This window comes from Phaethon lepturus, unplaced genomic scaffold (assembly GCF_000687285.1).
Source record: "Phaethon lepturus isolate BGI_N335 unplaced genomic scaffold, ASM68728v1 scaffold8940, whole genome shotgun sequence".
Classification (NCBI taxonomy): Eukaryota; Metazoa; Chordata; class Aves; order Phaethontiformes; family Phaethontidae; genus Phaethon; species Phaethon lepturus.
In genome coordinates this window covers 165796-181257 of record NW_010511218.1, presented here as the reverse complement: position 1 = coordinate 181257, position 15462 = coordinate 165796, and the positions used below count along the sequence as shown (strand labels likewise).

At 40.4% G+C, this 15462-nt stretch overlaps 1 protein-coding gene across 1 annotated transcript in view; it reads left to right on the top strand.

Moving 5' to 3' along the window:
* Window positions 1-3415, top strand: part of ESR1 (estrogen receptor 1) — a 55218-nt gene extending 51803 nt beyond the window's left edge. Inside the window, exons 4-5 of the mRNA XM_010283189.1 lie at window positions 1488-1671; window positions 3072-3415. Coding sequence (XP_010281491.1) covers window positions 1488-1671; window positions 3072-3306 — 419 coding nt within the window. The 3' untranslated portion in view covers window positions 3307-3415. The remainder of the gene's footprint in view (window positions 1-1487; window positions 1672-3071) is intronic.
* Window positions 3416-15462: the final 12047 nt, after the last annotated feature.

Here is a 15462-nt window from a genome sequence, read left to right as displayed (position 1 = left end):
TGCAGGTTACAGTAGTTCTAGGTGTCAGGTCCTTGAAGTACCAAGATGATGTGAGGAGGTGAAGTATGTCAAGAAGATGGTAAAAAAATCTCAATTTCCCCGACTGCTCAGATAAACAGTAAAATATTCTTATCTTTAAATCTGATAGTATAGACCCCAGGCTACAAACAAGCTACAGTATGTATGTCTCTGTGTGTGTGTGTGCGCGCGTCTTTTTTTCTTAATATCACCAACTGCATTGCATACTGTGCTATATATAACACTTTAAAGAAAAGCAAAATGAAAAGTAATTCCAGAACCCAAATTTTTCCAAGGACAAAATCCAGATTTCTTCTTGGCTCTGTAAGATGATGCAGAAGGGCTAAAGCACAGGATTTGTCATGTACATTGTAGACGGAGGGCAATGAACACACTATGGTCAAGCCAGTTTGATTGTGTTAGCATACACATGTCTTAAGCTTTTGCTGCCTCAGGACTGGATTAGAGTAATATGACCTGCTTAGAGTTACTGGCTCAATCTGATGATTAAAAAACTGGTGCCGAATGCAACAGCTGCCTTTTGGCAGCTACAGTGCTGTTGCAACCTGATTCACATTGGCTGTGTGCTGTTGTCCTGAACAAATTCAGGATAAAAAAGTGCAGAATAGTTCAGAATTTCCCATGTAGAAAGGTGATGTGCTTCACACACCCAAGAATTGCTACTGGCAAAAGCTCTTATGCCTGGGTTAGAGTGGTTTATAGGGCATGTAGAGGGGCTGTTGTGGGGGAGTTTGAAGGTATTTTGATCTCTGGAAACATTTCCTCCTGATCCAAACCTTCAGGCTGCTTCGCTTTCAGCAGTAAGCAGTGTAAGATGGATAAATTTACACAGGTTGCTTTGGACGTGGTTTTTAGAGGAGACTCTGGTTTGCAGGTGAAGGAGCACGCCTGTCAAGGCTCTCGCTTGGTTGGGAGGGTTTTGTTGAAGCGAGTGTGTGTAAACAACCCCTGGGTTTGTGTACATGTTTTGTGGTAACATATTATTCAGTTCTAGATTGACTAGCAAATTGCCGGAAATCAAACAAACAGCAGAGAAAATGGCAAAACCTGCCCAAGGCCTGGGCTGGTCAGTAAGTACTGCAGAGCTTTCAAGTGGCAACAACATCTCCTCAAGGTTGTGGAGCTGAATGACCAAGAGAAGACTGCAGCCCATGGTTAGGTCTAGCTGCAGGGTGTAGGTGTCCTCTGCCACCTGGCCCGGACCTTGGATGGACCCGGGAAGCGAACAGGCACTGTCTTCCTCCTCCTGCTTTGCCCACAGTGACCAAATCCAAGCTCCAGGATTATTCAGACCAGTGACCTGGCTGGCAAGCAGGAGGGTTTGCACAGTCGCCTCCCATGGTTTAACACAGCCGAAGAGGCCAGCCACGAGGCGTACCTTGGGCAAGTCTGACTCTATCAAAGTAATTTTTGTCTGTGGTTTGTTTTCTTTCTCCTTCCTACTCCAGGTGTGTACACTTTTCTTTCCAGCACCTTGAAATCTCTGGAAGAGAGAGACTATATTCACCGTGTTCTGGACAAAATCACAGACACTCTGATACACTTAATGGCTAAGTCGGGTCTTTCTCTGCAGCAGCAACACAGACGATTGGCTCAGCTCCTCCTCATCCTCTCTCACATCAGACACATGAGGTGAGAGCAAGCATGGGGTCAGCCCTCCTACACTGGTCCCACGCAAGGGAGGCTTCACAAGGCATACACACATTTTTCCTTCACAGCTGGGAGTGCAAACTGTGTGTAAGAGCCATTAAAAAAAAAAAAAAAAGTCTACTTTCCCTAAAGATGTATGGAACGTGTGCAAAACAGTACGTTGGATTATGGTGTGAAAGAAGTAAATGTTTTCCCCATTTGTTTCTTCTAGTTTTCTTTTCCTTTAGTTCTTGTTTTGATAGTGCCATAAGCGGTATCTACTGTAAATGTTGTGTGCATCCCGTATTCTGTTTGAAAAGTACCAAGCAGAATAGTAATGTAGCAGTAGCCTAGTTCTGTAAACTTTAGTCTCCTATAAGATAAGATTTAATAAAACTATCATTTTTATCTAGCCACTTTTCACAAGTGGCTTGATTGCAAATCACTTCAGAAAAGAGATTAGTATCATTATGTGTATTACACGGGTGAGGATAAATGCAGATCTACTGAATCCCAATCTAGAGGACTCTACCCTTTGCTAATTAGAGGTGTCTGAGGCACTCAGTTAGTAGTCGCATCAATGATTCTCCCAAACATAATTACCTCCTAAGGTAGCTGCTCAGTGGCTGGAGTCTCAACAACATGAAAAGTCTAAACAAAGATACAGTATAGATTTTATTTTTATGAAAGGACAAGAAATATTGTTACACAGATTTTGATTTGTGTTATTTCAGTTAATAAAATGAAAATTAGAGTAAGCACAATATCATAGCTACTAAAACTGAAAAATGCAGATTTTACCTCCTGGGATTATATACAAGTCTTCAGGAAAAAGTCAAGGGGTGTGTGCATGTGGCTTTTTTACTTGTGTCTTTCTGTGGAGTTTCTTTGTCTTCATGTTAATCATCTTTTTTTTTTCTTTCCCTTAAGAAGAATTTGTACAATTAAGGAAGTTCCAGATGCACACTGAAGTTAATTATTGTATCCAAGTTTTGTGAATGGATACTATTACAAGTGAGCATTTGCTAACAAATTGTCTGATGTTATTTTCTAGAGAAAAAATCTGGTATTTTAAGTTTTATTATGGGAAAGCCAACATTCATCCCGTCCACTTAGTCAGAGTGCCTGGATTAGGAGTCCATGTGCTCTAGGCTACCTTTCAGGTGCAGGAAAGCAAAATAGCCATCTTTGGAAGGCAACTTGCTCATGGGCAGTCTGAAATGTTCTTTGAAGTTGCCTTCTTCTGCTAACCGTAGCAGGAGCATACAGCAATGGCACTAAGTTAGTTGTTTTGTACAATGTGGAATTTATATGAACCTAACAAATATTATTAGCTGCTGATAGTTTTTTTTCCCCCCCATCGCATATTTGGAAAGTAACTATTGTTTCATTACAACCCACAGCAACAAAGGAATGGAGCACCTGTACAACATGAAGTGTAAAAACGTAGTTCCACTCTATGATCTCTTGCTGGAGATGCTGGACGCTCATCGACTGCATGCCCCGGCAGCCAGGAGTGCTGCACCGATGGAAGAGGAGAACCGGAGCCAGCTGACAACTGCATCAGCTTCATCTCATTCCTTGCAGTCTTTTTATATAAACAGCAAAGAAGAGGAGAATATGCAGAATACGATATAAACAGAAGTCAGCAAGAATAATGGAATGAGAAACCCAGCAGCGTACTACCTAGCTCCTGCTTCACTTCGTCTATAGTGCCACCTATGTAAACACTCCAATGACAACAGTCACTTGCATTTTCCATTTGAGTGTTTGTCAAGCGCTTGCCTAAATTGATTGCTTATCTTGAACGGAAGACATTTCATTGTCCATTGGCTATGGACAGCCAGCAAGGATTGTCAGGCTAACTTGATTTAAAATTTGCAATGTTTTTATTTAATTTTCAATGTAAGTGGGGTAAGTCCTAATCTGAACGGAACATTCATTTTACTATAAATTAATAGGCCATACCACCCATGCTTATTAGTATCTTCATGAGTTGTAGCCTTTGTTGATAACCACCGCAAATTCTGAGCTCGCTTAATCCTTTAGTTGCTTGAAACTTTGAAGCAGTTTGGTAGAGATTCGGGATAACTTTTTGGGGGCGGGGTAAATGGAAAGTTGATTGGCGTGTTAGTATTCCATAATGAAACTGCACTGCTAATGACTGCCTTGGTAGTTTAGGTAGATCCGGCCTCTCTCCTTCCTACAGTAGAAAGGAACCCCTGTCTGAGAATAATACTGTTTTACCTTGCTGGCTTACATCAGCAAACAACTCTCTCTCAAGATCATACCGACCAAACTTTTAGGTCCCCTTACCATACCCTCCAGCTGAATTGCATTGTGTGCATTCTATCTGGTCTGATCCTACAAAGCTAAATTTTTCTGTTGCTTGGTAGTGTGTAAATCAAGGGCAACATGGCAAACAATGATAACATAGATAATTACTCTTAAATCAGACCAGGTGATGACAAAAATCATTGTGTCTTAAAAAAAGTCTTCACACATATACATGATCCAGCACTACTTTATAAAAGCCTGTCCTTTGCTTTGTTGTGCTACAAACCAAGGGGTGAGGATGCCAGTGAAGACTGGCACAGCAGGGTGGGATGGTCCCATCCCACTCAAGAGTGTGGCCTAGCCATGTATGGGAGGGCTGGCATCACAGCCAGAGCAGTAGGCTTTATGTTGCCTTGGCTTTCTTTGGCTCTCGCTGGGGCATGCTCAGAAATCACTGTTAAGAGCCAGCTCACTTGTGACACTAGAACTGGGCAATGAGCCTCAGACGTGGTCAAGACTCTGGGACTGCATGTCCAGGAAGATAAATCTGGCTTTCTCCATACACGTGTGTAACTGTTTCTCATAAGGATTAGCCAGATTCTTCAGACCAACTGTAAATATACAAAAGGTCCACTGACATCAACAGTTTCAGCAAGACATGAAGGACAGAGGCTGAAGAAATCCATACTATATGATATTCAAAGTAGGAGTCGGTGCTGCTGTTTGACTGCCTCTATGCTAGAAAATTAAATGTGTCAGGGAACGTTGCTGGGTACTGGAATGCGATTATTACATATGCCAGGGATATCTTACTTGCCTAATGATAAACTTTGCCTGTGCTATCTGCACTTCTGGTTTACAGGTGCAGCTTGGGAGATAGCACAGACCAGGGACTATTCCAATAGCTGGTTGGAAGCGACCACCCTGCCAGTACGGATGTTTCATAGCACATGTGCAGGCTGCTCCACAGCAACTGGCCACAGTGTTAGAGAAAAGTTCAGGGATGCTTCTTTTACTGCTATAGTTGAAACCTTTCGTTAGATTTTGCTGATTGGAATATCCTGTAGTAACTCAATATAGGAAATAGTTCAACTAATGCCATAGAGGAGTGCCTATGTCTAATTATGCTCCCTGTTACACAAGCAGCGTCTGTGTGCAGTGAGATTGAGTTACATAGCAATTGTAAGGCAGCAAGGCATAGGACGAGTTTGTGCTCCAAGTCAAGGGATCGATTCTTTAGTGAATGTACATAATGATGTCTGTAACAGTTTCATGTACATATCTGGGGATAGGCGCAGTTTAAAAGTCTAAAGCTAGATGCTACCTACGTTTGAAAAGATTCCTCCAAAACTGTGCAAGCCTAAACATGTGAAGCAGTCACTGTAAGTTAATAGGCCTTTTATTGATGCATATTATAGTGTCATTTTTTTCTGAATGTGCTGAAGGATTTGTCTTTTTGTGTATTCAGTAAGAGAGAGTGTGTGTGTGTGTGTGTGTGCACGTGTGTGTGTGCAAATTTGGTACCTAAGGACTTTTGGAGGGCTCCTAAATGCCTTGAAAGAAAATGCACATTTTGTTTTGTTTAGTAGTTGGTTTTCAAATGTGTTAGAAAAATCATGAATGTCCTGGAATGAGTGCAGGCTAAGATCTGAATGGAGCACAGGAACCCATGCAGTTGCACTTGCGTGCTTACACCATCATCATTCTCTCGTAGCCCAGTGTGCGTTAGAGCTGCTTTTTAAATACTGTACGTGCAACTTGATATTCTCTACGACAGAACACACAGATCAAGCTCATAAGCTGCGAGGCAAATTGTTTAAATGAATGCCTCCCTTCCTACATCCCAGAACAGCTCATCACATCAATTCAAGTGTAAATTTGGCATAGAGGAGAAAAAAGTAGTTCACAGCAATTCACAACAGGGGTCAGATTCTGATGATACTTTCATAGGGCAAGTACCACTACACTCTACAGATTTTCCCAGTGAAGCAGCATAAGTGTGATTTGATGTGGCATGCAGCAGGTATCATAATGTGTTTTGGAACATAAGGAATAATCAGTCAGCTCACAATCTCAATTATGAATGCTTTCCTATGCTCAGCCCTTGCAAGGAAGTAATTTAGGTTCAACCAGTCCTCCCATGTTTGTGGTGACAACAGTGAAGAGCACCCAAGACAGACAAACAGTGATTCCCAGTAATACACTCATTTACCTTGGGGCAGTTTCAGGATCTGTGTCATTAACTTGCTCATGAGATTTTAATTGAAGCAGCACCTTAATGAATATAGTAACCTTCCCATAGTTATTTATAAAGACTATTGCCCACATATCAGACAGCTGAATGTAGCTATTCAATTGATTAAACAAAGTCTATAATAGAAAAATGGCAACTTTTTTCATATGTAATTCTGAATTATGCTCTCATGTATGCAAACAATTGTGCCTGATATTTGGTAATTGTTATTTCACAGGATGCTATTTTATGTGTGTGTGTGTGTATATATATATATACATATATACTTTATATTTGCAGCTGACAAACCAGTACTACCTGAATACCTGGTGCTGGATGGTAAATAAGAATATATAGCAGGTAAAAAAAAAAAAAAAAAAGAAAGAAAACCATTCAAGGCAGCTAATTATGCTTTTACCAAAACATTCATAGTGATGTCTCTGGACAGCTAATGAAAGAATTATTTTATAATGTTTATACATGGATTTTTTTAAAAAAGAAACCATCAAAAACCCAAAAAAACCCCTAGAAACATAGGCAATGTAATACCAGCACAAGCCAAACCGAAATAGACCAGTTGAACATGCTTTGCTTGAGAATATGGTTGTTATTGAATTATTACAAAAAGCTTGGAAGGCAGGAGAGGAGGTAGATAGGGTGATGTGTAGCATTTAGTGGTGTCTGAGTTTCCAACTATATGTTAAAGCTACTCTGGTTTGTAGTAGTTCAAGCCATGTCTCGATGTTGCAGACATTGTCTCAGGTAAAACTCCCAGTTGGGGCAGTGTGATTTGTACTGGGGTAAAATAAATAAATGAGAGTTTCTTGGTATGTGTTTGTGGTAAATTTACTATTACGTTTCAGTGGCATCTCTTGATGATTTTTCTCCTTCTGTACTGAGTTCCCAAGGAAATTGGAAGGACTGCCAGCAGGTCACTGGCCTTTAAACTGAAAAAAAAAAGAAAAGAAAACCCAAACCACTCCCTTCATCCAAGCCAGGGTTTGTATTGGAGCCTCCATCCATTCCAGCTGACACCACCTTCCTTAAGAGTTCGGCCAAATGTTTAAAATGAAACAAACTACCAGCAGGGTAAAAATTCTGCCTCACTAGGGCCATATTCTTATCACAGGCTTTGGTAGGAACACAGCAAGCGTCTCATGTATATAATATCCTGCTTTAAAATTAGAATGCAACCCAGCCTCAAGCTAATGGGATTTTGTATATAAGGTATTCTCAGCTGAACTTATGTGAAGTGCATTTCCTATTCTGAATAAAGAGATGGTTATCTTCAATGCTATCTACAATCAAAATACAGCTTTACAGATAGAAACTCAACACATGTACAAGAAGGGTCATGTTAATGACAGTATCATAAAACAGTCTTTGCTGTCACCTGCAACTATAGCATAAACTCAAATTGATCTGAGAATTTTAAATTAATATTTCCCTAATATTAACGCCCTACCCTTTCTACTCACAATTCCCTTCCATCTTTCGAATGTACATAGCCTTATATCTTGTAAGTTGTTTTCAAAGTGATTGTTGCCCATAAGGGTATTCGGTTTTGCACTGTATTAAAAAAAAACCCTAAAAAAAAAAAAAAAATCGTTTGCATTCAAATGTGCCTAGGCAAACAAACTGTAAACCAATTTGAAAAAAATGTATATGCTGCCATCTTGCAAATTAGTATGCTCTATACTCCTGTGTGCCTGTAATTATAAGTCTGTTTCTTCAGAAAGTGCCCATCAGAAAATGAAGGGATGGACTGCTGGTCATGAGACTCGCATTAACAAGCCACTTTATGTATCACCTTATTGTATAAACTATAAAGCTTTGTGTGCACTATATAGTCTGTCAATGGAAAGTCCTTTCTTTGGTATAGGCTCAGCTGCCATAATGTATTTGTTGAAGTATTCTGTTCTTTCACTGATGCATATAAAATTATTGATGTCTTTGTTTTGGTGAGGTTTATTTTACTTTGTTTTACACCTAAAAAAAGTTCTAAAAAAGTCTAAACAAAAATCTGATAGGCTACCTGATTGGTGCAGGATTTTTATCAATGTATTTGATGTTGAAAATAAAGAATTAACCAGAGCACTTTGTTTCATTAGTTATCTTTTGTATGGTTTTAAATATATGCTTCTCTGCTTACTGTTTTACAGTAGCCAGTGAAATGGTACATTATTTTTTACAGAAACAGAATGCATCTGTTTCTGTGCATCTAAGTGAAAACTGTTTCTTAATTAGTTTCAGCTTTCCCAAACAGTATCAGGGAGTGGCCATCTCTAGAGCCAACAATGCGTTATGTCTAGTCTCTAATATTGCTAATGACACCAGGGAAGTCACCTAAGTACTTGGTACTTCATATGCTTTAATGTGCTTAGTATTTTATATGCTTTACATTCCTTATTTTGGCTTGTGAAACAGATTATGGTGGAAGAGACAAATTGTGTGAATTTAGCTTTCTGTAGTTCACTGCCACTTACCTTGAGTTACTTAATAGCAAGTAAAATAGCACTTCTTTCCCGAGTGAAAGCTAGTCCTCAGGGAAAAAAATTGTCTTGACTAAGCTGTCAGGAAGGGTATGAAAAGAAATGAAAGATATTTTTATTGACATAAAACCACTTTGAACTTAACCCTATCTGTAAAATATGCTCAAAATTTGTCTTTGCAAAGAATCAAACGAGTAATCTGATCTATAGCATTTAGATACATATGTAGGTATTTCAGTACTTATGTATATATATCTATCAGTAGTACAAAGATTTTTTTTTTTTCACCTATTTTTGGTGCTGTGCTGTTTCTGAATGTGACTATTGGCTCATAGGTCCTTCTCTTTTCCTACATGAATATACACATAAAAGGTCTTTGGTTTTTATGCAATGTTTCACTGTAGATAACTTATAAGGAAAAAAATGGTAAGGTTATTACCTTAATTCTAACTGACATCTCAATGATTAAGACGAGACAGGCAATATACTTTGTCCGTGTGAAACCTTGCCCCACAGCTTGTCAAACATGAACACAAATAGGCTATTCAGACCCCAAAAGAAAGTTGGGGACTGTTGAGATTTGTAAGTGGCGAGTAGAACTGAACAATTGTTCCAAATCATATGGCTATTTTGCAACACGCTTTCATGACAAAGTGCTTACTTGTGAGTTGCTACTTTGGCCACGAAGGGTGGGCCAGAGTAATATCAACTAATTGCACATGTACATGTGCTCAAAATAATAAAATCGTTTGCAATGTTGACTCAAAATCTGACAACATTTCAATGGCTTTATACAATTTTTCATCCACAGGACCAAATGAGCACTGAGGTCAAACGTTGTTATGGTTTATGGAGAACTGGCTTAAGATGACAGCTGCTACATGATGCAGAACTCACAGGCTTAATCCAAAAAAGCAGCTAGGCAGCAGAATACTCTGCAAAATCAGAGACCTGACACTCCTAAATTAAAAACCGAACAGATAAAGTCTGAGCATACTTAAATCTGCAAAATTTGTAACAATTTGAATGGACAAAAGATGGCACAATATCTGAGATTAGGCAGTCTTTTGCCCATCTCTTTTCGGAGCACAATGTGACCACACAGTGTCACAGTAGGGCTGAGAGGGGAAGGCACCTCTAGAGATCGTCTAGTCCAATTCCTGGCTCAGAGCTGGGTCACCTACACAATATTGCTCAGGGCCATGTCCAATCAAGTTTTGAGTGGCCACAAAAGGAGATTCTACGACCTCTCTGGGCAACCCGTTCCAGCGTTTGACCACCTTCACATTAAAAAATGTTTTCCTGTGCTCAGATGGCATTTCATGTGGTTCAGTTTGTGCCCGTAATTGCTTCTTGCCCTGCCAGTTCAGGGCACAACTGAAAAGACTCTGTCTCTCTCTTCTTCATTCCCTCCCATCATGTGTTTTCGGTAATGGGAGAAGGTGGATGAGATGTCACCTTGCTCAGACCCCCAGAGGAGGAATCCACCAGGAAAAGGGCTTCTGCAGCCAGGCACAGGGCACATTTCTACAGCCAGAAGCCAGCTGGCACTCCAGCTTCCTTCCCTATTTCTTACAGCAGTTGGCTGAAGTAATTTGAGAAATCAAACAGCAAGGACCTATCTTTCTATTTGCAGTGAAAACTCCTGGCTCACCTTTACTGGGCCCATCACTCTTGGCTTCCCTCACTACATACACAATGCCTTGCAGAGCAGCTGCCTACTCCCTTAAGGGAGCCTGTATACATGCACATAGCTGTATGCGTTGTGCTCCACCCACACCCTTGCTTCTTCTCTTTCCTAACATGTAAGTGATGCATCTCTTGTTCCAGTGTATTTTATTCTATTTAACTAATTAGAAAGGTATGACATAGTTAAGGCATCATCAAAGAACAAACCTGACGGCTTTTACTTCTGTGTTAACTAAGGCAATCCCCTTTTTATGCAATAAGAACAGTTTCTTCATGGGCTACAACTTGGTGATCTTGTTCAGTGGGGCACCTGCCCTCTTTAAAAGCCTTGTGGCCATGCTTGTTCTTCTAAATCAAATGACAGAATTTTTTTTTTCATACAGATACTGCCACATTAAAAACTCCATGAAGCAGCTGTAGCTTAGGCTGGAAAAGTCTTACATCTCTCTCCTCTGCATTACACTGCCTGTCTCCACCACCCAGGCAGTGAAGAGGAAAGGAAAATCCAAACATGTAAAATAACACTCATCAGCGTGCTCAGAGAGAGAATGCTGGAAGGGTGCTGCGTACATGGTTTTTGTTATGCCCAGCCAGGCTCCAATTACCACCATTCAGCATGGCATCCTGCAGACACAGAGGCTCAAGTGTAAAAATGTTCACGAAGTCTTCAGGAAAATTGACCATCAATATAATAACATTTGGCACTTATCTCAGCCCGAGCAAGGCTAACTAGCTCTCATGATCATCTAAGATCTCTGTGTTGCAGTATTTCGGTGTCACTCTGCTAATGTCTTCATTTCTGCAGGCATACAGGTGATATAAAATTTATCTCCTGTTGTCTTCAATTCCTACACATTTGCACACCACTCCAGTATGTTACCATTTTAAACAGCTGAAAAATGTACATTTGAGGAGAGGTTGTGCTTTCAGAATTTTTTTTTTTAGCCAGATTTTGCAACACATGCTTGGGACTGTAAGATATTTAGTTCCTCTACACACAAAGACTGAGTGCTCCTTTCTAAGACAGAAAGACTTGCTTCTCGTCAGATGTCTTTTTTATTTTCCACTCACCTCTTGAGAACCTGTGTCATCCATGGAAAGGTGAAACAAGAATGTTATACCGTAGAGTTAAGCAAAAATTGCTACCTACTTTGCAGTGAGAGTCACAGTAGGCACATAAAAGCTTAAAAGTTTAGGCATTCCTATGAAAGCAGAAAAGTTTGAGTTCCAGTCTGCCTTTGCAGGATTATTTTTAGCTTATGTTAAATCTGAAAAAAGGAAAGGAAACTTCCGCTCCAAAATGTCTTCTTTGTATCTTTCTATCTCAACCAAAATGCTACAGCATCATGTTTTCTTCTGGTGCTTTTTTTTCCCCTTGCCCCCATATTCTGCACACCTGGCTGCACAATGCTTCAAGTTTAGCAAAGGAGTCAAAATTTCAACCATGTGTTTTAACCTGCAGCTCAATGGTCAGGAGAGTCTCTCAGACAATGTCTGAATTATTTATAGAGAGAACATTAGAGACATGAATGTCCCACTTCTAGGATAGGCTTGTGAACATTTACATAAAGTAGTGGTATCTTTCTTTTGAGCTGTTTTTTAAAACATCCTTTCTAAGAACAGTGGAATGAAAAAACCCACAATCACAACATCAGTAATAGTAGTCTCCCAGCAATTACAACACGCCTGAAAATGCAAAGAGCCTGACCTGAGTAACCTTTATACAAACTACATCCACATCTGCATCATCTCTGACACCGAAGAGCTCAGTGGCTCACCTCTCCTCCCCCAAGGCCCCCTCTGAGACAAGAAATGGACAATAACATCCTAAAGCCGCCTCCCTCTTGCAAAAATTAAATGCTCCATTGTTGTATTCAAGCCTCGTTGTGGTCAAATCTATTTGCCACATCTCAGGTCTTTCAATAGATTTTTACTGAACCAAGCAGCTTTGACCAGTTCATTTTTTGAATGATATATTTTAAGTGGCACCAAACAATAGAAGTCACAGATTTCAGTTCCAGTCTGATTTTAGAGCAATCATTTAACATAATTGAGATTTCTATCATTTAACCAGGCCTTAGTCTATGACAAGTCTTCAGTGCTTAAGCTTGCAGGTATTAATTTCCTTTTATCTCATTTCATAGATTTTTATCTACTGCTTTTTGGGAAGACAAATTAACTCTTTAAATCACTCCTATTTATTTCTTTATTGTGGAATATTATTAGAATATTCCAATATTCTTAATACTATTAAAACAAGCATAACTTCTCCCAAATATAGGTTTCACATCTATGTCCATCTAGGTCTAAGGTCTAATTATGGCCAAATAGTGCAACATCAATAGAATTCCGTTGGCTATCATGCATTTTACAACACTGCTGCCAAGGTTAAAAACAGCCAGCCAGTACCTAAACTACGTTCCCTTTGGCGTAGGGAACTCTGTGAATATGACATATTCTTCCCCCAAAGCCAAAAGATAAATGACCCTGTCCCTCCAACTGCCCCCTCCTCAACTTTGGCAAACACTGATTTAGATGCATTCTGCAATTGACTGCTGCAAGAGTTAAACAATTTTATAGCCAGACCGCCCAGCTTAAACACAAATCTCACTGATGGCATTTCCTGCTCTTTTCCACAATCCATTGCTTTAAACATCAAATAAAATACAGAAGTGCAAGTAAGTAAGAAGATCAATGCTCTTCTTTCGCTTAAAAATCTGCATTTCTTCTCCTTGACTCTGCTCTTATTTCCCAGAATCCTCCTACATTTGCTAAACCCTGATAGCATCTGTACTTTGAAGACTATGAGCAACCGGTTTCTGTTATGCCTTTGAACATGCACACAGATGCACTCAGATGCACATGATGATGATGATGAGCATGTTGAGAGATGCTATCAGTTATAAACAGATTTCTCAACAACAAATAGCACAGGACTCTGAGGGCCAGAGATGACTGTTCATAAAACAATCCCAGCAGCTTTGTCCTTGTTAAATAACCAGCTGTAGGAGAAAGTTCTAAGGAAGGAGGAAGCAAGACTGCAGTTGTTCCCAGCACTTGCAGTGGAGCTGGAAGGGTGGCAAACCAGTGGCGAGTAACTATTGATCTGTTGCAGAATGAAGCTGTTGTTGCTGCTGGAACAGGTGGGGGATAGGCAATGGGTATCATCATGCTCACAGCTGCGGAGAATAAGGGCACACTATTTCTGTCAACTTCAGATCATTTGTACTCCTAACACCGTCAGACGTCTCTAAATACTACTTTTTAACCTGCCTTCAGTTTTTGTAAATCACAGCCCACAAATAAAACTCCATAAACAGATGCAGTAAGCTCAGGGTAAATGGCGCCCATTATTTTGCACTATTATCATTACAAGCATAATGAGATAGTGCCTTGATATCACCGCACAGTCTGGTGTCACTGAGCAACTAGTTTCCATTATGCCTTTAAACACCCACTAGTTATGAATTGACTACAGGCCAGTAAGCAGGGTTCAGAGTTGCAAGATGCATCAAGGTGCAGGGGTGATTACATCTCTACAGCAGCTACTGCATCTACCTACAATAGAAAATGGGGAGAAATACAATGCAGTAATGACTGGAATTCCCCAAGATGCAGAGTCTACTTTTTCTGTGCTTGAACATGTGCCTTCAACACAGCTGCAGCTCCTGTACTGCCTCTCCTCATACCTTGCAGCCAAGGCTCCAGGCACGTTACCAGGAATTAGTCCCTCGCATTTGCAGAGCCTGAGAAGGCGAGATGCTTCAGAAAGAGAGCAGATGATGGGTTGCAGGCTTAGCACAGAAACAGGGCATCTTGGACTCTAACTTGTGGACTTAAAAAGTTTGTCCACGCCCAAGTCCTCTGTGACAGCGTCCCAATGAGACAGAGGCAAGTGGAGAGAGCAGCTTAACATTATCAGGATAAGAAAGATGCCCAGGCTGCAGTGCTTGACAGCTTTCCAGGTGAGGTTTTTTCCCACTCTACAGTTGCCCCATTTACCCTGGTCCATGCTGTGGTGATCAATGCATATGTTGATGTCGCACTGGGGTTTGCAGCTCAAGCTAGACCTTCAAGTCACTGGTGCTCTTGGGATGGAGCTTGCTTTGACAGGAGCCTGTGAAGTGCCTGGCCATTTGTTTTTGTTTTGACTTCTTTGTACCAGGTTTTAGGATCAAGATCCAGTTCTGGAAAATTACATTTGAAGTCATAATGGAATTGATTCATGGTGAGGAAATTCCTTGTGGAGGAACCTACTGCTCAAGCCACTATAGCTGGTCAGGTGTTGATTTTGTCCAGAGTTGAGATCAAAAGTCCTACAAGTAGTAAGTCTGAAGTGTCACTCAATGGATCCTCTAACCTGGTGGGACAATCTGCCTGCAATTCCCTTGAGACATCAGCTTACAGACTCCCATTCCTACACTTGAAGGTATGGGAGATTTAGGATTTACAAACAGGCATTTTTCCCACCTATGACATTTTCCTAACGTGTGTCCACCACTGTCTGTGACTGCCTTATTCAAAAGTATTGTAGAGACTTTGCTGTTTACTGGGAGGATTGCTCTGTATGAGCAGATCACTTGGGGTCAAAAGAAAGTTCTCTACATCTAACTTCTTTTTCAATTTAACAGAGCTAAATATAGATTCAACGTATTGCCTATGGCTAGAGCTCAGAGCTTGAAGCTATGAACACTAGAAGCTTTGGTTTGAAACATCTAAAAGGAAGCAGGGCATAGCAGGCACACTCTGCCCTCTGGTTCATCAGCAAGGCAGAGGTGAGACAGTGTGTGTGTCCTACAGGTAATCATCAGCCAAAATGCACTGAATTCGAAAAGGTTACTGATACTTGATGATGTGACCTTCCAAATTCTTTACTTTCTTTAATTATCATCACTTTTTCCCCCCTAACTCTATTTAAGGAATTAATTATGAAAAGTACCTATAATTTCATATCAGTTTTCCCCTGCCTATTTAACCAGCTATAACATCCACTCCTTTGGCAGTTCATCACTTCCTCACACTCCCTAGAGTGAACATTTCAAGAAGTGAGAGAAAATAAAAGGGCATGACCATCATGAACAAGATGGAACCGCCCCCCCCCCC